The sequence below is a fragment of the Oncorhynchus nerka genome, linkage group LG6 (assembly GCF_034236695.1).
Source record: "Oncorhynchus nerka isolate Pitt River linkage group LG6, Oner_Uvic_2.0, whole genome shotgun sequence".
Classification (NCBI taxonomy): Eukaryota; Metazoa; Chordata; class Actinopteri; order Salmoniformes; family Salmonidae; genus Oncorhynchus; species Oncorhynchus nerka.
In genome coordinates this window covers 62,233,480-62,258,454 of record NC_088401.1, presented here as the reverse complement: position 1 = coordinate 62,258,454, position 24,975 = coordinate 62,233,480, and the positions used below count along the sequence as shown (strand labels likewise).

Sequence of the window (24,975 nt, the reverse complement as noted above, 5' to 3'; positions counted from 1 at the left end):
ATGTGACTTGTGTCTGAACAGTCAAATCATATTTATTTGCCCTCAAGTGGGTTTTAGACTGTTATTTGGCATATCTTGTTGCTTGCTAGCTACTCTTAACAGCTTGACAAGAACATGTGGTAGTTTGACAAGAACACAAACAAATGAGTTAATGTGCTAGAAAGTAAACAGCTACCTAGCTAGCTAGGTGACTCTTGTGGCTAGCCAAAAATGACTTGTTTTGAAAGTTGGATCATCTTATCCTTTGAGGCTTTAAGTGTTCTTACAGTGTGATTTTTAAAGTTCAAAGCAACTGGGAGACTTCTCTGGCAGGCATTGTTGTCAGTCACATTAGGTTGCTACATAACTTCTGAGTGAGAGGAAGCAGGACACCACCACCAATCAGCCTACAACACTGCGCACAAACCCGTCATTGCTGTGACAACTAGTGTAGCCATGACAGCAAAGAACTGCAGTCTGAACACACACAAATCTGATTTGGTCACTTCTAACTTGCTGTTTGGACAGTCAGTATCCCAAAATGGATTTGAAAAACAAAACTGATTTGTGTATTTAGACCTGCAGTGTAAACAAGGCTTAGGTTCTGCAGATACGCAGAGAAAGTCTGATTGTATTTTGATTAAAATCAATCAAGGAAATATTGACATTAAAGGAACTGTTTAAGGGTGTTGCAAAGGTTCAAGGGGTTACACGGAATTATGCAAAAGCCTCATTAAGAGCTTCATTAAGAGCTTAGACCATGTTGTTTAAGAGAACATGTCACTCAGTGACGTTTTATGTACCATTGAGTTTTGGTGTACTTCAAAATTCTGTTGGAGAGCAGGTGTAGGGGGGGGATATTAGTTAATTTCGTGAAGACGAATGACCTGTCAAATAATCCCCAAACACACCAACTGTGCGTGTGTGCACGTGGTGTTGCCTTGTTAAAATTGTGATCATTTTAATGACAATGACCATCTTCATTCATAATATAAATTCAGAAAGAAAATGTCCAATAGTTGTTCCGCTGCACTACTGTATCATGGCCTTAACAACTGACCATAACGTTTAACAGGCCTATCTTTGACTGTACCCTGACAGAAACTCAACCAACCTCTGTTGCGTTCCAAATTTCACACCGTCATTTTTGTAAATATCAAAAGATTAAATGTATTCTCTGCGGCCGCGTATCAACCACCCATCTGCCGCTGTGAATTTGGCAAAGATTTAACACATCCACCAAGTGTCATGAAAGAGGGAAGCTCAAGACGGAGAGGCCTTATGAAACATGGTGGGGATTTATTGCCCGCTGCAACATCATATTAGTCATTCTCTCCAGGCGACTGTGCCTCACAAAGTGAAAATGGATGTGTTAACTAAGGTGGGTGTGCAGCGGATTGGAGCATTTAGCTGAGGTGTAAACGACACAACAGTATTTCAAAAGATCAGAAGCCCCGTCGAGTGATAAATGGAGAACTAGAGGTAACCAGCTCTCTCTTCATCTCTCTCTCTCTCTCTTTCTCTGTCTTTCACCCCTTCTCACTTAAACTATCTCTTGTTCATGCTGGGATATAGCTAAGTGGAAACTGGGAAAGATGAGCGCCTGTCTGTCTGTCTCACCGCTAACTCTTGGGTTTTGACTGTTATCGTTTTCCTGTGACGCATATCATCACCTTAACCGTCCCCGGTGTGAAATTCCCCACTGTTGGCATTAAGTGCACCGGTAGACCGCAGACACACGCCACTGATCTCTGGCCAAGGGAAATATTTTAGGTGGAAACCCAAGACATTCCAGGATACAGGATATAACCTTTGTTATGGGTGTCACTCCCCATGAAGTGCAAAGACATTGGAACAGGAGTTGACTCTGGAGAAGACATACACACCTGCCTCAGCAAAACAGAGCTAACATAAAGCTCCGAGGCCCCAAGTGATACATAGCTGGATAACAACACCCATGGGTTAACAGAGACTGGCTATCTGTCTGTCTCCATCCACCCACCGACATACTTGCCATTCCTGTATCCACAGTATCTACAGTGCAGCAGGTCTATTTGCATTCCAAATCCATCTACATTAACGCTCTCTCGCAAATCCATTAGCCTGCATAGGGCCTGAGTCACTAACTGAACAGATTGTTAACTATTCTACTCCTCCCATATGTGGAATGAAAAGACAACATTAGGTAGGTTACTAGGAAGTTTAAACAGCGTTCTCTTTAATGTCTCTCAAAGTGAGTCAGGGTCAAATCATCTCGTCCTGAGTTTAATCTACATTCATTAGCATTCGGAAACACAGTTCTTTCAGCAATGAAGCCATCAGATAAATGAGGCATGAAAGCCTTTGTCTTAATAATGATTCACCGTTAAATCATCTGACGCACTGTAGTCTGCGTACAATACATCTTCCCCAATCCCCTATGCTTATTAATAATGTACTATTATATAGTGATTGACAAAATTATACGTTGATCAGATGTAATTGAACCATGGAGGGTCTGAGTAGGTTAAAGATGCACCTAGATGATGACCTAAGGTCAGTTGTTTTCCCCTCAATGGTTAAGGTCAGGAATTGGGGAGGATAAACAGGGAACTTCTATCACACAGTGAGGAAGTCTTACCATAGTGGTCTCCTGGATTGACCCAAAGCTGTTTATAAATATGTTCACTTTGTCCTCCACAGGAATGCCTAAAAAAACAAAACAAGGTTAGAACAGCAGCAGCTGAAAACAGGCAGCATGAGGACCTCTCATTCACAATCTTACTGAACTGAACAGGCTTAACCTACGTTTCAATACAATCTTAGCTAGCATCTCATATTCATAAGCTTCATGAGGAAAATCTACTTGATGTAAACGTTACAATTCAAAATGCATTTCAGAATATCAGCCTATAGCTGTAACTATACCCAACGAAGTTGAAATTCAGAAAACACAGTAAAAAAAATCTCCCGTCACACAAAACGGCAAAGGATGCCCGAGAAACAGCTTCATATCTAATTTCTGATATTAGAGCGCTGACTTTAATGGATGTCAAGATCTAGCTTTCGTCTGGCCTTGATATGAACACCAGATGTGGGCCCAGTGGGAAGAATAACCAGGCAGTCATAGAGGGAATTCACATGGCATGAACCACATCAAACAGTCGAAGTCTGGGAGATGCATATAGAGCCAAGGCCAGGGAATGAGGATGGGTCTGCGATGGTCTAAAGAAGACCACCCTGGACCCATTACATCATTAGCTGGGGTTTCAATTGGGGCACAAAACATCTTAAAAGCCTGGGAGTGTTGGTTATTTTGACATGGTGTTGAGTTCAATCAAATTGTGAATTACTGTAAAGATCTTCTCCAATAACTGCCTTTAACGTAGCTTCCTCAACATGGAAACTTGGATGATAGAGTAAAAAAAAGAAAGAGAGAGGGAGATGGAGAAAGAGTAAGAGAAAGAGAGAGAGGAAGGGAGGGCGAGAGAGAGAGAGAAAGAAAGAGGGAAAGAAAGAAAGAAAGAGGGAGGGAGAGAAAGAGAGAGAGGGCAAGTGAGAGAGAGAGGGCAAGTGAGAGAGAGAGGGCAAGTGAGAGAGAGAGGGCAAGTGAGAGAGAGACCTCCTGCCAAATGTATGACCTTATTAGATACATATTTCCCTCAGATTACACAGACTCACAAAGAATTTGAAAACACATCCAATTTTGATAAAAATTTCATATCTATTGGGTGAAATACCACAGTGTGCTAACATATTTGTGACCTGTTGCCAGAAGAAAAGGGCAACCAGTGAAGAACAAACACCATTGTAAATACAACCCATATTTATGTTTATTTATTTTCCCTTTTTTACTTTAACTATTTGCACATCGTTGCAACACTGTATATAGACATAATATGACATTTGAAATGTCTTTATTATTTTGGAACTTGTGTGAGAGTAATATTTACTGTTCACTTTTGATTGTTTCTTTCACTTTTGTTTTTCCATTTCACTTGCTTTGACAATGTAAACATGTTTCCCATGTCAATAAAGCCCCTTGAATTGAATTGAGAGAAAGAGAGTGAAAGAGAGAGAGAGAGAGAGAGAGAGAGAGAGAGAGAGAGAGAGAGAGAAAAAGCAGGCTAACCTTTGAAGTTGGGCCTGATTCGAGGATCATATGTGATCAGTAATCTGTTCAAGATGTTACTGGTTGAATTCTCAGGGACCCGTGCCAGATCCTCAGGTGTCAGCTGTCTGCAAAGAAGAAAGAAAAAAGGAGGAAACTCTAAACCACATTACGTAGCAGGTCAAATTCTCCTGGATTAACTGTGCAGACGGAAGTATATCTTTGTGTTTCCATAACCTGAGAACTACCAGTTGGTGATTCAAGTAACTTCGGTAATAGGACCTCCCCAGCAAACGATGCTTGGGGTCTCAGAGCATTCCTGGAATGTCTGCAAAATTAGAGTTAAATGTTCACAAGATTATGGGAAGTGTTCTTGGTTCTCATAGCAGAGTGAAAAATAAAATAAATTCCTCAAGAATTCAAGGAATCAGTAGTTTATGGCTCTATAGGTTGCTTTAATGTCAGCAGCTACTGTAAATGGCAACATCCACAATGTTGCTGAATATGACATTTGCATAATGTTTCCTGCAACCCTAGCATGACATTCTTGGAAAGTAGTGTGAAAATCAATTGCATTTCTGTCAACAAGCAAAGGTTCTTAGTGTATTTGTGAAAGATTCACATCAGTTGTGACCTTAGAAGAATTTTCAACATTCAAGGCACATCTTCTGCTTTCTGAAACTGATTTGCTGAAATAACATTGACCTGAGGAGAGATGGATGGAGGGAACAGGACTTGGCAGAGGAAAGAGGGAAAATCCACTCCACGTGGGTGGCAACTGAACTCTGCCAAGGAATTCAACTTGAAAAGCACATTACATATGATTATGTAAACCTCATCAGGCACTGAGGATGAGTAAAAGTGCTCGGCTGGAATTTGTGTGTGCACGTTTTCAGTTCCCTTGATCAAGGTGTATCCCCTCTGCTCCACCATAAGTTCCCCACCAAGAAAACATTGTTTTCTCTCCAGTTTAGACATTCAATGTGAATATTGTAATGAAATTAAACATTTCCCTTCAATTTCAATAATTGTTATGTTTGATCCCTTTTAGGATTTAGTACAGTAAGACATCAAACATTGCATGACAAATTAGGCTTTGAAGCTAAAACAGGGATAGGGATGACAAATTCTTTTTTTGGAGAGACGATACTTCTGGCCAGCTGTCCTGATTTATAATGTATCAAACATCTGTCTCTTCTTGGATTGCATTTTCAAACACTAAGCATTTGAAAATGGTCAGAGTAACTGATTGTATTTTTGAGTTTGAGCAATTTAGACAATGCGGCAGGGAATATCATGAGGTGGGGTGAAATTCTAAACTTACGAAGGACAGTAGACTTGCTTCCCCTTCTTCCCTTTCTTTGTCCCTTTTTCTTTAGTGGATCCTCCCTCTATCCAGACCAAGAAGGCGAGGAGAAGGATGGCCAGCTTCTTGACGCCCATCTCGGTCAACCCCTGAGCCTGAAAATAGAGATTTTTTTTTTGAAAAATAGATCTCTTCATGTCTTCAACTCACTCATGCTTAATGTGTCGACATTCACACGCTCTTTCCAAATGTTGTCTTTTAGCCATCCAATAAAACTTGAAGTTGATTTGCACATATGGAGCAAGGCTAACCCATTTGTAAGTTACATAAGACTGAAGCCCATTCTCCTAACCCATATGAATACAGTTGTCACACATTTGCATGCTCTAGTTTAAATCCCTTCCTGTAAATAAAGACTGTAGATCTATCACATCTGTTGTTCTGTCAACAGATTGGTACTCCATGGATATGACTCGGATGAGATTCTGTCACCAATATAATCTGATTTGATTCATAACTTTGAACGTTCTGTGTACTTTTAATCTTGTGTCTCAGTTGGTTGGAGAAGTACATACACATACTGTACACTGAAAATGTATTAATACACTGAGGGTACAAACATCACCTGCTCTTTCCACGACATAAGACTGACCAGGTGATGTCATTTGTTAAATTCACTTCAATCAGTGTAGATGAAGGGGAGGAGACAGGTTAAATAAGGATTGTCAAGCCTTGAGACAAGTGACACATAGATTGTGCATGTGTGCCATTCAGAGGGTGAATGGCCAAGACAAAATATTGAAGTGCCTTTGAACTGGGTATGGTAGTAGGTTCCAGGTGCACCGTTTTGAGTGTGTCAAGACTGGTTCCCTACACAAAAGACATCTAGCCAACTTGACACAACTGTCAGTTATGAACAAATTCTTATTTTCAATGACGGCCTAGGGACAGTGGGTTAACTGCCTGTTCAGGGGCAGAACGACAGATTTGTACCTTCTCAGCTCAGGGGTTTGAACTTGCTAGTCCAACGCTCTAACCACTAGGATACCCTGCCACCCCAAAATGAGGCTGTTCTGAGGGCAAAGAGGGTGGGGGAATGCAACTCAATATTAGGATGGTGTTCTTAATGTTTTGTACACTCAGTGTGTAAGAGTTATTGTGTCATTTCATGTAAGAGTGTCTGTTAAATAACCTAATCACAGCATTCTTAAAGTATAATGTCTTCCTCTTGCTGAAATGGTTGTTTTGAGAGTTTCATAAATTGAATATAATACAGCAATTTTACTAAATTCAAAGCACTTGTTAAGTGTCTAAAGTACTCTACAATTGCATTGATTGATTGATGCCACCAACACAATGTATACATTTATTCCATTAAAACATTACGACCCAGTCTTCCTAGACTAGTTAATTTGCCAGAAGGGAGCTCTTGCATTTCATTGTCTAGACACTGCCGATGCACAAGGAATTCCCTGTCTGCTACTCCCACATTGATCATCATCAGCAGTAGCAGAACTGTGCCACACTTTGGTTCACTCTGTACCTCAGCACTAAAACCTATCCTAGCTTATACAGATGTAGGATCTTAATTTGATCACCCTTTAGTTGCACAGCAGGAAATGCAAACTTGTGCTGTATTTTAGTTTTAAAAAGGCTTCAGGCCTCCTGGGTGGCGCAGTGGTTAAGGGCCCTGTACTGAAGCGCCAGCTGTGCCACCAGAGACTCTGGGTTCGCGCCCAGGCTCTGTCGTAACCGGTCGTAACCGGCCGTGACCGGGAGGTCCGTGGGGCGGCACACAATTGGCCTAGCGTCGTCCGGGTTAGGGAGGGGTTGGCCGGTAGGGATATCCTTGTCTCATCGCGCACCAGTGACTCCTGTGGCGGGCCGGGCGCAGTGCGCGCTAACCAAGGTTGCCAGGTGCACAGTGTTTCCTCCGACACATTGGTGCGGCTGGCTTCCGGGTTGGATGCGCGCTGTGTTAAGAAGCAGTGCGGCTTGGTTGGATTGTGTATCGGAGGACACATGACTTTCAAACTTTGTCTCTCCCGAGCCCGTACGGGAGTAGTAGCGATGAGACAAGATAGTAAGTAGCTACTAAAAAAACAATTGGATACCATGAAATTGGGGAGAAAACGGGGTCAAATTTAAATAAAAAATAAAAAGGCTTTTAAACTTTGTTATTTCCACTTTGAGATGTAAAATTTGATTTGCCCCAATGAAAGATGTAATGAAAAATATCCATTAATTACAATCCACATAATAATTCACATTTGGTGTTATTTTCCCGCTGTAGCAAACTGGCTCAAATTAAGATCCTACATCTGTATTTCACACATGATTATTGATTCCACACAGCTGAAGTGTTGGTGGTTTATTTGACATGACACCTATCCCCTCATGTACTTTTGTGTGTACGACCCAGAATTCCATTGACCTAGAATTACTCCTAATCATTATCTTCCAGGGAAATATAACCTTAATTAGTTGTTATTTGTATTTTTTTCTCTCTCTAAAGTGATTTACAGTCAAGTTCACAGAGCTGTGCAAAGTTGTGCAAAGTTGTGCTATGGCTAAGTTGTGCTATTGCTGGTATGCCCTGCATATTTCATAAGCTTTTAGTCACTTTGCATTGGCGTGGTCCCTGTTTCCTAAATATAGTTTGTTGGAGTATTTTCCCATTTCACTGAGTGAGGACAGAGGAGCTCTCCTATTATAATGTAAATAATATATATTTGATTTAACTTTTATTTCAAATGAAATGTAAAAAATGCAACCAGGGAGACCCATTGAGACCAGCACACAAATAATTATATACAAAATACACATACAATATACACATTGCCATTATAGTCAAATTAAACAAACACATGAATCACTATAAAAATCCTTAACCAATATCTTAAATTGACCCAGGGACACCAAATGATCGAAATTAAGTGCCTACTGGAGACTATTCCACACGAAGTGCCTGATTTGAAAAGGCAGATCTCCTGAACTCTGTGGTTACCATGGGAGTCAAGCATGTTGGAAGCTTGCGGAGTAGGGATTTAGAAACAAAAAGAGAGAAATTAAGTGATCTACTTGCCTTTGAAGAGGTCCAGTCAACTTTTTGGTAAAGGTTGCAGAGAAGAATAGTAACTGCCAGATCTAATAAAACGAAGGGTGCTGTGATAAACAGAATCAAGGGATTTTAGAGTAGAGTCAGTTGCACTTCGGTCAAGAACAGGTTGATTGAGAAAACATTGCAAATAACCTATAAAAGCCCTGTTTCAAGAGAGTTCGCCACTATGTCACTCCATTCTTGCTGATCCATTCTTAGCGTAAGAACCTTGTGTTGTTTATACAGTGCATTCGGAGAGTATTCAGACCCCTTGACTTTTTCCACAATTTGTTACGTTACAGCCATATATAAAAAAAGATTTAAAAAATATCACATTAACATAGGTATTCAGACCCTTTAACAGTACTTTGTTGAAGCACCTTTGGCAGCGAATGCAGCCTCAGGTGTTCTTGGGTATGACGCTACAAGCTTGGCACACCTGTATTTGTGGAGTTTCTCCCATTCTTCTCTGCAGACCCTCTCAAGCTCTGTAAGGTTGGATTGGGAACGTCGCAGTACAGCTATTTTCAGATCTCTGCAGAGATGTTCGATCGGGTTCAAGTCCGGGCTCTGGCTGGGCCACTCAAGGAGACTTGACCTGAAAAGACTTGTCCCGAAGCCAATCCTGCATTGTCTTGGCTGTGTGCTTAGGGTCGTGAACCTTCTCCCCAGTCTGAGGTCCTGAGTGCTCTGGAGCATGTTTTCATCAAGGATCTCTCTGTACTTTGCTTCGTTCATCTTTCCCTCGATCCTGACAAGTCTCCCAGTCCCTGTCGCTAAAAAACATCCCCACAACATAACGCTGCCACCACCATGCTTCACCTTAGGGATGGTGCCAGGTTTCTTCCAGACGTGACACTTGACATTCAGGCCAAATCATTCAAACCTGATTTCAACAGACCAGAGAATCTTGTTTCTCACTCTACCATAAATGCCTAATTGGTGGAGTGCTGCAGAGAGGGTTGTCCTTCTGGAAGGTTCTCCCATCTCCACAGAAGAACTCCAGTTTGGCTGGGCGGCAAGGTCTAGGATGAGTCTTAGTGGTTCCAAACTTCTTCCATTTAAGAATGATGGAGGCCATTGTGTTCTTGGGGACATTCAATGCTGCAGACATTTTTTGGTACCCTTCCCCAGATCTGTGCCTACGGACAATTCCTTCGACCTCATGGCTAGGTCTTTGCTCTGACATGCACTGTCAACTGTTGGACATTATATAGACAGGTGTGTGCCTTTCCAAATCATTTCCAATAAATGTAATTTACTAAAATCAAGTTGTAGAAACATCTCAAGGATGATCAATGGAAACAGGATGCACCTGAGCTCAATTTCGAGTCTCATAGCAAAGTGTCTGAATAGTTATGTAAATAAGGTATTTGTGTTTTTTATTTTTAATACACTTGCAAACAGTTCTAAAAACCTGTTTTCGCTTTGTCATTATGGGGTATTGTGTGGAAAAATCATTTAATCAATTTTAGAATAAGGCTCTAAAGTAACAAACTGTGGAAAAAGTCAAGAGGTCTGAAGACATTCCAAATGCGCTGTATGTAGAGTTAAATTCAAATGTAAAGTCAGTGACACAAGCTCCCACATAGAATGACTATTGGTATCATCAGGTCAATAGGAATGATGTTCACCAAACACAATCTTCTCCATTAGTGCTTTAATTGCACTATTGGATTTGTGACCTTGGAGACATATTAAACGGCTGGTATTGCCTGTGAAAGATTACATACAGTATGCACAATGTAGCAAAAACACTGCTATTATTGAAATGCACAGAAATGCCCATTTAATTTGGCTACCCAGGCACTGCAACAACAACAAAAAATCCATTCCATATTTGATAGTCTGCTGAAAAATAAAAAGTATGATATTGATAGTATAGAATAGATACCGATGCATTTTTTTTTAACTGCTTTGCATGACATTATTCAACTTTCCCTCATTTTCATCTTTGTGTCTTATCGAGACTTTTACTGTGCACCTCCATATTTAAGTCATGCAAACAAGCGATACAATTCCTTCTAATAGCCTAAGAATTTCAACAATCACATTTCAACAATCACTACCTGTGGCTGCCTGCACCTCGCATCAGGTCCAATAGCAACAAGAGAAGACGCTGCCACTTGCCCAAAGCTTAGGCACCACTTACAAAAGATGGAGAAAATTATACATAGCGAAACGACCACCACGATATGAGGTGATAGGGGAATGGAGGGAAATGTCATTAACTACGAGCGAAAACATACTTCGGGGTCATGCATTTCACATTGCCTACATTGAAGTGAACATAGGCTACAACGACGTTTTGTTTAAAAATACAAGCATTTCACTTACCATTTTGTTTTCTTTAATAGTTGATTCGTTACTAGACAGGTAAAAGCTGACAGTGTAAAAGGTCGTTAGTCTTCCTTGACCATACGCAGTCGATATTCTTCATTCTGGTCTCCCTCGTCCGTCATTCATTCGAAGTAGCAGTTGTTGATTTTTACCTCTAATTTACATTTCGAGTACATGCCTATTTTTCTCTACGCGCGGTCAGATTTGTATTTGTATTGAATGTATATGGTTGATGCCCTTTTGCCTCAGTTTGTGATGCCCAAGATGGAGGATTGCGTGTGCACCTGTCATGCAACATGCGCAGAAGCGGGATGCACACAATACATCATTGCCTCAGCACCACGGGCAGCCGCTTTCAGCCCCCAACGATACATGTAAGCCCATTACGTTTGGGCAATAATATATATTCATGTGAAGCGTACAAACTTCCTATTATTTATTATGTCATATTCTTGAGCAACGTTTAGCGCCAACTGAAGAGTCGGTCAGGCGCTAGTGAAGATTGCACATGACACCATAGGCTATTTAGCAAATAAAATGACAGCATCTAATTAATTATGTCTTGTTGGATTGTAGATACATACATGTTAGTGAATGTAGGTCAATTATATATTTTAATCTTGTGTTGAGGTGTTAAAACGTTAATTGATGATTGAATGCCTATCAAGGTCAGAAAGGCTATTCTCTTGTTGGGTTGATCAACAAAATCCAACAATGACTGAATAAAGTAGGCTAGTCAGTAACATTTATTGTGTCATTTTTTTGTCAACACGTAGCCGATCCATAACTCAACATAACATCCATAACACAACATAACATCTATAACATAACATCTATAACACGACACAATATCTATAACACAACAAAGCATCTATAACACAACACAATATATATAACACAACATAACACCCATAACATAACACCTATAACACAACATAACATCCACAACACAGCATAACACCTATAACACAACATAACATCCATAACACCTATAACACAACACACTTTAACATCTATAACTCAACATAACATCCATAACACAACGTAACATCTATAACACAACATAACATCTATAATTCAACATAACATACATAACACAACATAACATCTATAACATGACACAATATCTATAACACAACACAATATCTATAACACAACATAACATCCATAACACAACATAACACCTATAACACAACATAACATCCATAACACAAGATAACATCCATAACACCAATAACACAACACAGTGTAACATCTATAACTCAACATAACATCCATAACACAACGTAACATCTATAACACAACAACATCCTTAACACAACATAACATCCATGGCATAACATCTACATCCATAACTCAACATAACATCTATAACACAACACAATATCTACAACACACCATGACATCTATAATTCAACATAACATACATAACACAACATCTATAACACAACACAATATCTATAACACAACATAACATCTAGAACACAATACAGCATCTATAACACAACATCACATCTATAACACAACATAACATCTAGAACACAACACAACATCTAGAACACAACATAACATCTAGAACACAACACAACATCTTTAACACAACATAACATCTAGAACACAACATATAATCTATAACACAACATATATAACTTAAAACATACCTGGCAAGTATTATCTATTTAATATCTCTTAATCTCTGTCATTTCTATATCCATGTCTCTACACTAAATAATGATCCACTGATATAAGCAACTACACTGAACAAAAACAAACCCAACATGATTCAATTTCAAAGATTTTACTGAGTTACAGGCTATATAAGGAAATCAGTCAATTTAAATAAATTCTGTGATCTTTTATTTCAGCTCATTAAACATCGGACCAACACATTACATGTTGAGTCTGTGAGGGAGAGGGAGTTTGCATGAGCAAATACATGCTTGTTTGCCAACAAACAGTGTCAGTGTGTATGTGAGTGTGTTTCGCTCTGTGTGTGTGTGTGTGTGTCTGTGTGTGTGTGTGTCTGTGTGTGTGTGTGTGTGTGTGTGTGTGGATGCCCTCCAGCATTCTCTCTCTGGTGAGGAGTATGTGTGTGTGTGTGCGTGCGTGCGTGTGCGTGTGTGTGTGTGTGCAGGAATGCATGCATCAGGACATTGGGAGTAGAGGTTCTCTACCATCTATGGTGTGCAGTGTGGTGTGCACCCATGGTGTGCAGTGTACCTCCACATTGTAGCCAACAGTGAATCAAAGCTTACCTCTGAGGTGGAGACAATCCTTTCTCTCTCACACAGTCTGACATCAAAGAGAATCAAACTATGTGGTTTATGACCCTCGCCTTTGTACGTCTAGCCAAGAGGTATTACTGAGGAACAGTTTGCATCACCTTTTTAAATGGGCCTTATGTTCTTCCAAAGAATAAGAAAATGGAACCTATTCCAATTCCTATTTCACATATAACCCAGAGCTTCAGTTCCTTTTCTATTATTCAATGAGTCTGGGGCAGATTAGACAGGTTCCCCACGTTGGTACCTAATAGTGGAGCGGGTCAAGAGCTTCAAAACTATCATGATCCAAACATACCAAGACAATGTCTATTCCCCCTCAGGAGACTAAAAATATTTGGCATGGGTCCTCATATCCTTAATGGGTCAACAGTCAAATGACCTCCACTCATCACTGTCAAACGCTCTCTGAAACACCTCAGCGAGCAGGCCTTTCTAATCGACCTGGCCCGGGTATCCTAGAAGGATATTGACCTCATCCCGTCTGTAGAGGATGCCTGGTGATTCTTTAAAAATGCCTTCCTTACCATCTTAAATACGCATGCCCCATTCAAGAAATTTAGAACCAGGAACAGGTATAGTCCTTGGTTCTCTCCAGACCGGACTGCCCTTAACCAGCAAAAAAACATCCTGTGGCGTTCTGCATTAGCATTGAACAGCCCCCGAGATATGCAACTTTTCAGGGAAGTTAGGAACAAATATACACAGGCAGTTAGAAGAGCCAAAGCTAGCTTTTTCAAGCAGAAGTTTGCTTCCTGCAACACAAACTCAAAAGAGTTGTGGGACACTGTAAAGTCCATGGAGAATAAGAACACCTCCTCCTAGCTGCCCACTGCACTGAAGATAGGAAACACTGTCACCACCGATAAATTCACTATAATTGAGAATTTCAATAAGCATTTTTCTACGGCTGGCCATGCTTTCTACCTGGCTACCCCTACCTTGGTCAACAGCACTGCACCCCCCACAGCAACTCGCCCAAGCCTTCCCCATTTCTTCTTCTCCCAAATACAGTCAGCTGATGCTCTGAAAGAACTGGAAAATCTGGAATCAGCTGGGCTAGACAATCTGGATCCTTTCTTTCTAAAATTGTCTGCCGAAATTGTTGCAACCCCTATTACTAGCCTGTTCAACCTCTCTTTCGTGTCATCTGAGATTCCCAAAGATTGGAAAGCAGCTGCGGTTATCCCCCTCTTCAAAGGGGGAACACTCTTGACCCAAACTGCTACAGACCTATATCTATCCTACCCTGCCTTTCTAAGGTCTTTGAATGCCAAGTTAACAAACAGATTACCGACCATTTCGAATCCCACCGTACCTTCTCCACTATGCAATCTGGTTTCAGAGCTGGTCATGGGTGCACCTCAGCCACGCTCAAGGTCCTAAACGATATCTTAACCTCCATTGACAAGAAAAAACACTGTGCAGCCGTATTCATTGACCTGGCCAAGGCTTTCGACTCTGTCAATCACCACATCCTCATCAGCAGACTCAACAGCCTCGGTTTCTCAAATGATTGCCTCGCATGGTTCATCAACTACTGTTCCGATAGAGTTCAGTGGGTCAAATCGGAGGGACTGTTGTCCGGACCTCTGTTAGTCTCTTTGGGTGTGCCACAGGGTTCAATTCTTGGGCCGACTCTCTTCTCTGTATACATCAATGATGTTGCTCTTGCTGCTGGTGAGTCTCTGATCCACCTCTACGCAGACCACACCATTCTGTATACTTCTGGCCCTTCTTTGGACACTGTGTTAACTACCCTCCAGACGAGCTTCAATGCCATACAACTCTCCTTCCGTAGCCTCTAACTGCTCTTAAATACACGTAAAACTAAATGCATGCTCTTCAATCGATCGCTGCCTACACCTGCCCACCAGCCCAGCCTCACTACTCTGGACGGTTCTGACTTAGATTATGTGGACTACAAATACCTAGGTATCTGGTTAGACTGTAAACTCTCCTTCCAGACTCACATGAAACATCTCCAATCCAAAGTTAAATCTAGAATTGGCTTCCTATTTCACAATAAAGCATCCTTCACTCATGCTGCCAAACATACCCTCGTAAAACTGACTATCATATCACAGTGCCATCCGTTTTGTCACCAAAGCCCCATATACTACCCACCACTGCGACCTGTACGCTCTCGTTGGCTGGCCCTCGCTTCATACTCGTCGCCAAACCCACTGGTTCCAGGTCATCTACAAGACCCTGCTAGGTAAAGTCCCGCCTTATCTCAGCTTGCTGGTCACCATAGAAGCACCCACCCATAGCACGCGCTCCAGCAGGTGTATTTCACTGGTCACCCCCAGTGTTTTTAATTGCTATATTGTATTTACTTTGCCACCGTGGTCTTTTTATTGCCTTTACCTCCCTTATATCAACTTATTTGCTCACATTGTATATAGACTTGTTTTTGTACTGTATTATTAACTGTATGTTTGTTTTACTCTATGTGTAACTCTGTTTTGTTGTATGTGTCGAACTGGTTTGCTTTAACTTGGCCAGGTCGCAGTTGTAAATGAGAACTTGTTCTCAACTTGCCTACCTGGTTAAACAAAGTTCAAATAAAATAAATAAATATCCTCAAAAAGGTTTACACCTGCACCATCGAGATCATCACCGCTTGATATGGCAACTTCTCGGCATCCGACCACAAGGTGCTACAGAGGTTAGTGCGTTTGGCCCAGTACATCACTGGGGCCGAGCTCCCTGCCATCCAGGATCTCTATACCAGGCGATGTCAGAGGAAGGCCATAAAAATTGTCAAAGACTCTAGCCACCCACGTCATAGACTGTTCTACCTGCTACCACATGCCAAGCGGTACCGGAGCGCCATGTCTAGGTCCAAAATGCTCCTTAACAGCTTCTACCCACAAGCCATAAAACAATTTGCATTGACCCTCTTTTTTACACTGCTGCTACTCTCTGTTTGTTATCTATGGATAGTCACTATATCCCTACCTACATGGACAGTACATATTACCTTGATTAACCTGTACGCCAGCACATGGACCGGTATCCAATATGCAGTGGGATTACTTATGTCATGCAATAAAATACAAATTAATTACTTAAAAATCATACAATGTGATTTCCTGGATTTTTGTTAGATTCCGTCTCTCACAGTCGAAGTGTACCTATGATAAAAATTACAGACCTCTACATGCTTTGTAAGTAGGAAAACCTGCAAAATCGGCAGTGTATCAAATACTAGTTCTCCCCGCTGTATATAGCCTCATTATTGTTATTTTATTATGTTACTTTTTTAAACTTTAGTTTATTTAATTTGTATTTAATAATTTTTTAAAACATTTTATTACTTAAAAAAACTGCATTGATGATTAAGGGCTTGTAAGTAAGCATTTCATGGTAAGGTCTACCGGTACACCTATTGTATTCGGCGCATTTGAAAAATGGAATTTGATTTGAATAGTTTCGGTCTGGGGCAGATTGGACAAGTTCCCCACATTGGTCCCTATAGTATCGGTCTGAGGCAGATTGGACCAGTACTCTACCTCTGTCAAGGGCTTTATGATCATTCAAACAAAGAACGTGTCAACACAAAGTCCTTACTGATAACAAAATGTGGCCTGCATGCCAGATATAATACCACATTAGATTTGCTAATCCCATATTGATGTATTTTTGTCATGGCCTGTCAATCCGACCGGCACTATAGGGACCAATGTGGGGAACTAGTCCAATCTGCCTCAGACCGACACTATGGGGACCAATATGGGGAAGAGGTAGTGGTAGAGGTAGTGGTCGTGGTAGAGGTAGGGGTAGAGGTAGAGGTAGTGGTAGGTGTAAAGGTAGAGATAGAGGTAGAGGTAGTGGTAGATGTAGAAGTAGAGGTAGTGGTAGATATATGGAAAGTGGTGTTGGGGGTAAAACATACGACATTATAAAATCCATGTACACAAACAACAAGTGTGCGGTTAAAATAGGCAAAAAACACACACATTCATGCAGCTTAAGCCCCACCCTCTTCAACATATATATCAACGAATTGGCGCGGGCACTAGAAAAGTCTGCAGCACCCGGCCTCCCCCTGCTAGAATCCGAAGTCAAATGTCTGCTGTTTGCTGATGATCTGGTGCTTCTGTCACCAACCAAGGAGGGCCTACAGCAGCACCTAGATCTTATGCACAGATTCTGTCAGACCTGGGCCCTGACAGTAAATCTCAGTAAGACCAAAATAATGGTGTTCCAAAAAAGGTCCAGTCACCAGGACCACAAATACAAATTCCATCTAGACACTGTTGCCCTAGAGCACACAAAAAACTATACATACCTTGGCCTAAACATCAGCGCCACAGGTAACTTCCACAAAGCTGTGAACGATCTGAGAGACAAGGCAAGAAGGGCATTCTATGCCATCAAAAGAAACATAAATTTCAACATACCAATTAGGATTTGGCTAAAAATACTTGAATCAGTCATAGAGCCCATTGCCCTTTATGGTTGTGAGGTCTGGGGTCCGCTCACCAACCAAGACTTCACAAAATGGGACTCTGCACGCAGAATTCTGCAAAAATATCCTCTGTGTACAACGTAAAACACCAAATAATGCATGCAGAGCAGAATTAGGCCGATACCCACTAATTATCAAAATCCAGAAAAGAGCCGTTAAATTCTACAACCACCTAAAAGGAAGCGATTCACAAACCTTCCATAACAAAGCCATCACCTACAGAGAGATGAACCTGGAGAAGAGTCCCCTAAGCAAGCTGGTTCTGGGGCTCTGTTCACAAACACAAACACACCCTACAGAGCCCCAGGACAACAGCACAATTAGACCCAACCAAATCATGAGAAAACAAAAAGATAATTACTTAACACATTGGAAAGAATTAACAAAAAAACAGAGCAAACTAGAATGCTATTTGGCCCTACACAGAGAGTACACAGCGGCAGAATACCTGACCACTGTGACTGACCCAAAATTAAGGAAAGCTTTGACTATGTACAGACTCAGTGAGCATAGCCTTGCTATTGAGAAAGGCCGCCGTAGGCAGACATGGCTCTCAAGAGAAGACAGGCTATGTGCTCACTGCCCACAAAATGAGGTGGAAACTGAGCTGCACTTCCTAACCTCCTGCCCAATGTATGACCATATTAGACAGACATATTTCCCCCAGATTACACAGATCCACAAAGAATTCGAAAACAAATCCAATTTTGAAAAACTCCCATATCTTTTGGGTGAAATTCCACAGTGTGCCATCACAGCAGCAAGATTTGTGACCTGTTGCCACAAGAAAAGGGCAACCAGTGAAGAACAAACACCATTGTAAATACAACCCATATTTATGCTTATTTATTTTATCTTGTGTCCTTTAACTATTTGTACATTGTATATATATATATAATATGACATTTGTAATGTCTTTACTGTTTTGAAACTTCTGTATGTGTAATGTTTACTGTTAATTTTTGTTGTTTTTCACTTTATATATTCACTTTGTATGTTGTCTACCTCACTTGCTTTGGCAATGTTAACACATGTTTCCCATGCCAATAAAGCCCTTGAATTGAATTGAATTGAATTGATATAGTGGTAGTGGTAGAGGTAGGGGTAGAGGTAGTGGTAGGTGTAAAGGTAGAGATGGAGGTAGTGTTAGTGGTCAAGGTAGTGGTAGTGGTAGAGGTAGTGGTAGAGGTAGTGGCAGAGGTAGTGGTAGGGGTAGAGTTAGTGGTAGAGGTAGTGGCAGAGGTAGGGGTAGATGTAGTGGTAGAGGTGTTGGTAGAGGTACTGGTAGAGTTAGTGGTAGAGGTAGTGCTAGAGGTAGAGGTAGTGGTAGAGGTAGAAGTAGAGGTAGTGGTAGATATAGTGGTAGTGGTAGAGGTAGGGGTAGAGGTAGTGGTAGGTGTAAAGGTAGAGATGGAGGTAGTGTTAGTGGTAGAGGTGTTGGTAGAGGTACTGGTAGAGGTAGTGCTAGAGGTAGAGGTAGTGGTAGAGATAGAAGTAGAGGTAGTGGTGGAGGTAGTGGTAGAGATAGTGGTAGTGGTAGAGGTAGTGGTAGAGGTACTGCTAGAGGTAGTGGTAGAGGTTAGGGATGCATGATATATCGGTAAGCATATCGGAATCGGCCGATATTAGCTAAAAATGCCAACTGATGTCAAAGCTGACCTGCATACCTATATAACGTAGGTAGATGACGTAATGACGCCACAAAAAAATACAGCACTACACAGAACAAAAGCATAAAAATACACACTGTAGTTTAGAGTGTGTAGTCTTAGAGTGATTATCTTAATTCACCGAGGTTAGCTAGCCAGCTATTTTGTCGTCCTTAACGTAGGAGACACTCCTAGCTAGCCAATAGCCAGCCAACGTCTACTGAATAGAACTTTCGCATTCCGGTCGCATTCCGCGTCGCTCCACAGGTAGTATCACTTTTCATTTCATTTCATTACAGTCCCAACGGTGTGATTTGTTTGATCGTAGCTAGCTACATAGCTAGCTACATAGCCGTCTTTGTTTCAAAGATAATTGTGTAGTCTAGAGCGATTTTCTAGGTTAGCTAGCCAGCTATTGTCGTTCTCCTAACGCAACGTAACGTAACCAACACTGCTAGCTAGCCAGCTAGCTCCCGATAAGCAGCATTGTAGAAACTTCACACTCAACGGTACGACTTGATTAGGGTAGTGTCAACAACGCAGCTAGCCTACCCCAGCAGTACTCTATCATTTTAATCATTTTAGTCAATTAGATTCTTGCTACGTAAGCTTAACTTTCTGAACATTCGAGACGTGTAGTCCACTTGTCATTCCAATCTCCTCTGCATTAGCGTAGCCTCTTCTCTAGCCTGTCAACTATGTGTCTGTCTATCCCTGTTCTCTCCTCTCTGCACAGACCATACAAACGCTCCACACCGCATGGCCGCAGCCACCCTAATCTGGTGGTCCCAGCGCGCACGACCCACGTGGAGTTCCAGGTCTCCGGTAGCCTCTGGAACTGCCGATCTGCGGCCAACAAGGCAGAGTTCATCTCAGCCTATGCCTCCCTCCAGTCCCTCGACTTCTTGGCTCTGACGGAAACATGGATCACCACAGACAACACCGCTACTCCTACTGCTCTCTCTTCGTCCGCCCACGTGCTCTCGCACACCCCGAGAGCTTCTGGTCAGCGGGGTGGTGGCACCGGGATCCTCATCTCTCCCAAGTGGTCATTCTCTCTTTCTCCCCTTACCCATCTGTCTATCGCCTCCTTTGAATTCCATGCTGTCACAGTTACCAGCCCTTTCAAGCTTAACATCCTTATCATTTATCGCCCTCCAGGTTCCCTCGGAGAGTTCATCAATGAGCTTGATGCCTTGATAAGCTCCTTTCCTGAGGACGGCTCACCTCTCACAGTTCTGGGCGACTTTAACCTCCCCACGTCTACCTTTGACTCATTCCTCTCTGCCTCCTTCTTTCCACTCCTCTCCTCTTTTGACCTCACCCTCTCACCTTCCCCCTACTCACAAGGCAGGCAATACGCTCGACCTCATCTTTACTAGATGCTGTTCCTCCACTAACCTCATTGCAACTCCCCTCCAAGTCTCCGACCACTACCTTGTATCCTTTTCCCTCTCGCTCTCATCCAACACTTCCCACACTGCCCCTACTCGGATGGTATCGCGCCGTCCCAACCTTCGCTCTCTCTCCCCCGCTACTCTCTCCTCTTCCATCCTATCATCTCTTCCCTCTGCTCAAACCTTCTCCAACCTATCTCCTGATTCTGCCTCCTCAACCCTCCTCTCCTCCCTTTCTGCATCCTTTGACTCTCTATGTCCCCTATCCTCCAGGCCGGCTCGGTCCTCCCCTCCCGCTCCGTGGCTCGACGACTCATTGCGAGCTCACAGAACAGGCTCCGGGCAGCCGAGCGGAAATGGAGGAAAACTCGCCTCCCTGCGGACCTGACATCCTTTCACTCCCTCCTCTCTACATTTTCCTCTTCTCTCTCTGCTGCTAAAGCCACTTTCTACCACTCTAAATTCCAAGCATCTGCCTCTAACCCTAGGAAGCTCTTTGCCACCTTCTCCTCCCTCTTGAATCCTCCTCCCCCTCCCCCTCCTCCCTCTCTGCAGATGACTTCGTCAACCATTTTGAAAAGAAGGTCGACGACATCCGATCCTCGTTTGCTAAGTCAAACGACACCGCTGGTTCTGCTCACACTGCCCTACCCTGTGCTCTGACCTCTTTCTCCCCTCTCTCTCCAGATGACATCTCGCGTCTTGTGACGGCCGGCCGCCCAACAACCTGCCCGCTTGACCCTATCCCCTCCTCTCTTCTCCAGACCATCTCCGGTGACCTTCTCCCTTACCTCACCTCGCTCATCAACTCATCCCTGACCGCTGGCTACGTCCCTCCCGTCTTCAAGAGAGCGAGAGTTGCACCCCTTCTGAAAAAACCTACACTCGATCCCTCCGATGTCAACAACTACAGACCAGTATCCCTTCTTTCTTTTCTCTCCAAAACTCTTGAACGTGCCGTCCTTGGCCAGCTCTCCCGCTATCTCTCTCAGAATGACCTTCTTGATCCAAATCAGTCAGGTTTCAAGACTAGTCATTCAACTGAGACTGCTCTTCTCTGTATCACGGAGGCGCTCCGCACTGCTAAAGCTAACTCTCTCTCCTCTGCTCTCATCCTTCTAGACCTATCGGCTGCCTTCGATACTGTGAACCATCAGATCCTCCTCTCCACCCTCTCCGAGTTGGGCATCTCCGGCGCGGCCCACGCTTGGATTGCGTCCTACCTGACAGGTCGCTCCTACCAGGTGGCGTGGCGAGAATCCGTCTCCTCACCACGTGCTCTCACCACTGGTGTCCCCCAGGGCTCTGTTCTAGGCCCTCTCCTATTCTCGCTATACACCAAGTCACTTGGCTCTGTCATAACCTCACATGGTCTCTCCTATCATTGCTATGCAGACGACACACAATTAATTTTCTCCTTTCCCCCTTCTGACGACCAGGTGGCGAATCGCATCTCTGCATGTCTGGCAGACATATCAGTGTGGATGACGGATCACCACCTCAAGCTGAACCTCGGCAAGACGGAGCTGCTCTTCCTCCCGGGAAGGACTGCCCGTTCCATGATCTCGCCATCACGGTTGACAACTCCATTGTGTCCTCGTCCCAGAGCGCTAAGAACCTTGGCGTGATCCTGGACAACACCCTGTCGTTCTCAACTAACATCAAGGCGGTGGCCCGTTCCTGTAGGTTCATGCTCTACAACATCCGCAGAGTACGACCCTGCCTCACACAGGAAGCGGCGCAGGTCCTAATCCAGGCACTTGTCATCTCCCGTCTGGATTACTGCAACTCGCTGTTGGCTGGGCTCCCTGCCTGTGCCATTAAACCCCTACAACTCATCCAGAACGCCGCAGCCCGTCTGGTGTTCAACCTTCCCAAGTTCTCTCACGTCACCCCGCTCCTCCGCTCTCTCCACTGGCTTCCAGTTGAAGCTCGCATCCGCTACAAGACCATGGTGCTTGCCTACGGAGCTGTGAGGGGAACGGCACCTCACTACCTCCAGGCTCTGATCAGGCCCTACACCCAAACAAGGGCACTGCGTTCATCCACCTCTGGCCTGCTCGCCTCCCTACCACTGAGGAAGTACAGTTCCCGCTCAGCCCAGTCAAAACTGTTCGCTGCTCTGGCCCCCCAATGGTGGAACAAACTCCCTCACGACGCCAGGACAGCGGAGTCAATCACCACCTTCCGGAGACACCTGAAACCCCACCTCTTTAAGGAATACCTAGGATAGGATAAAGTAATCCTTCTCCCCCTCCCCCCCTTAAAAGACCTAGATGCACTATTGTAAAGTGGCTGTTCCACTGGATGTCATAAGGTGAAAGCACCAATTTGTAAGTCGCTCTGGATAAGAGCGTCTGCTAAATGACTTAAATGTAAATGTAAATGTTCAAGTCAAGCAGTCATTTGAAAGAGTAACAACATTTCAGCGAGACAACTCAAAGGTGAAATCCATTATCGCCAAGATAATGGAATTCACTGCCCTTGACAATCAACCGTTCTCTGTCGTGAATGATGTTGGCTTTCGCCAACTGGTCTTGCACCGGTACACACTACCAAGTAGGCGCTATTTTTCAGATGTTGCCCTACCGGAGTTACACAGTAATGTTGAAACGCACATCTATGAGCTACTTGCTATGGGCGTCACTGCTATTAGTTTCACGACTGACATTTGGACCAGCGATGTCAGCCCCATGAGCATGCTGAGTCTGACAGCACAGAGGATTACGTACTGAGGAAAGCCGTATTGCATGCTCCAGAATGTGCTGGTTCTCACACCGCTGCTGCCATTTCAATGGCATTTAAGAACATGTTTGAAACTTGAAAACATGAACACTCCTAGCTCCATTCGAACAACTGACTTGAGAAAAAAGCTTAACTGCATCTGCAGCAGACATGATACCCTCTGTCATGGCATTGAAATGCCTGCTCAAAAAAACTTCCAACACATACCGTGGGGTTAAAACTTGCAAAAGTACTCTTCAAGAGGCTGTGAACAAGTGATTCGGAGGCATTCTCTCTGGGCCTCTTTACTATGTCGACTGCTACTTCGATGCAGACAAAAACTGACCTTTGCCTCTCCCGAGTCGGTACGGGAGTTGCAGCGATGAGACAAGACTGTAACTACAATTGGATACCACAAAATTGGGGTGAAAAATAGGTTTAAAAAAACAATTGAGATAGTGGTAGAGGTAGTGGTAGAGGTAGTGTATATCACTTTGATTATTTGGTAGGCCTTTGTTTAGCCCTAAGGATTCAGTCTTCAATTAGTGATTCAGTTGTTCAATTGAAATGTGGTGTGTGTGTATCAAATCAAATCAAATGTTATTTGTCACATGCGCTGAATACAACAGGTGTAGACCTTACAGTGAAATGCGTACTTACAAGCCCTTAACCAACAATGCAGATTTAAGAAAAATAAGTGTTAAGAAAGTATTTACTAAAATAAACTGAAGTAAAAAATATATATACGAAATAAAAAACAAATATATACGATAAATAACAAATCATTAAAGAGCAACAATAAAATAAAGGTAGCGAGGCTATATACAGGGAGTACCAGTGCAGAGTCAATGTGCGGGGCACCGGTTAGTCGAGGTAATTGAGGACAATATGTACATGTAGGTAGCGGTAAAGTGACTATGCATAGATAATAAACAGAGAGTAGCAAGGGTGTTGGGGGAGTGGGTCAGGAGTCTTATGGCTTAGAGGTAGAAACTGTTAAGAAGCCTTTTGGAACTATACTTGGCGCTCCGGTACTGCTTGCCGTACGGTAGCAGAGAGAACAGTCTATGACTAGGGTGGCTGAAGTCTTTGGCAAGTTTTAAGGCCTTGCTCTGACACCACCTGGTATAGAGGTCCTGGATGGCAGGACCTTGGCCCCCGTGATGTACTGGGCCAAATTCACTACCCACTGTAGTGCCTTGCAGTCTGAGATTGAGCAGTTGCCATACCAGGCGGTGATGCAACCATACTCTCAATGGTGCAGCTGTAGAACTTTTTGAGAATCTGAGGACCCATGCCAAATCTTTTCAGTCTTCTGAGGGGGAATAGGCATTGTAGTTCCCTCTCCTTGTCCTGATGACATTGAAATAGAGGTTGTTATCTTGGCACCACATGGACAGGTCTCTGACAACCTCCCTATAGGCTGTCTCATTGTTGTCAGTGATCAGGCCTACCACTGTTGTGTTGTCGGTAAACTTAATGATGGTGTTGAAGTCGTGCTTGACCATTCAATCATGTGTTAACAAGGAGAACAGGGGGGGGGGGGGACTGAACAGGCATCCCTGGATCAGAGTGGCAGACGTGTTGTTACCTACGCTTACCACCTGGGGGTGGCCCATCAGAAAGTCCAG

At 43.1% G+C, this 24,975-nt stretch overlaps 1 protein-coding gene across 5 annotated transcripts in view; it reads right to left on the bottom strand.

Annotated features, from left to right (window-relative positions):
• Window positions 1-24,975, bottom strand: part of glrbb (glycine receptor, beta b) — a 63,957-nt gene that overhangs the window by 18,454 nt on the left and 20,528 nt on the right. For 3 of the 5 annotated variants that reach the window (XM_029662271.2, XM_029662273.2, XM_029662272.2), the window contains 3 exons: window positions 5,394-5,530; window positions 4,091-4,197; window positions 2,600-2,667 (listed from right to left, as the gene is read on the bottom strand). In XM_029662271.2, coding sequence (XP_029518131.1) covers window positions 2,600-2,667; window positions 4,091-4,197; window positions 5,394-5,512 — 294 coding nt within the window. In that variant the 5' untranslated portion in view covers window positions 5,513-5,530. Of the gene's footprint in view, window positions 1-2,599; window positions 2,668-4,090; window positions 4,198-5,393; window positions 5,531-8,460; window positions 8,541-10,812; window positions 11,105-24,975 lie in introns of those variants that run through there. The other 2 variants (XM_029662270.2, XM_029662268.2) reach the window with 2 other exon arrangements.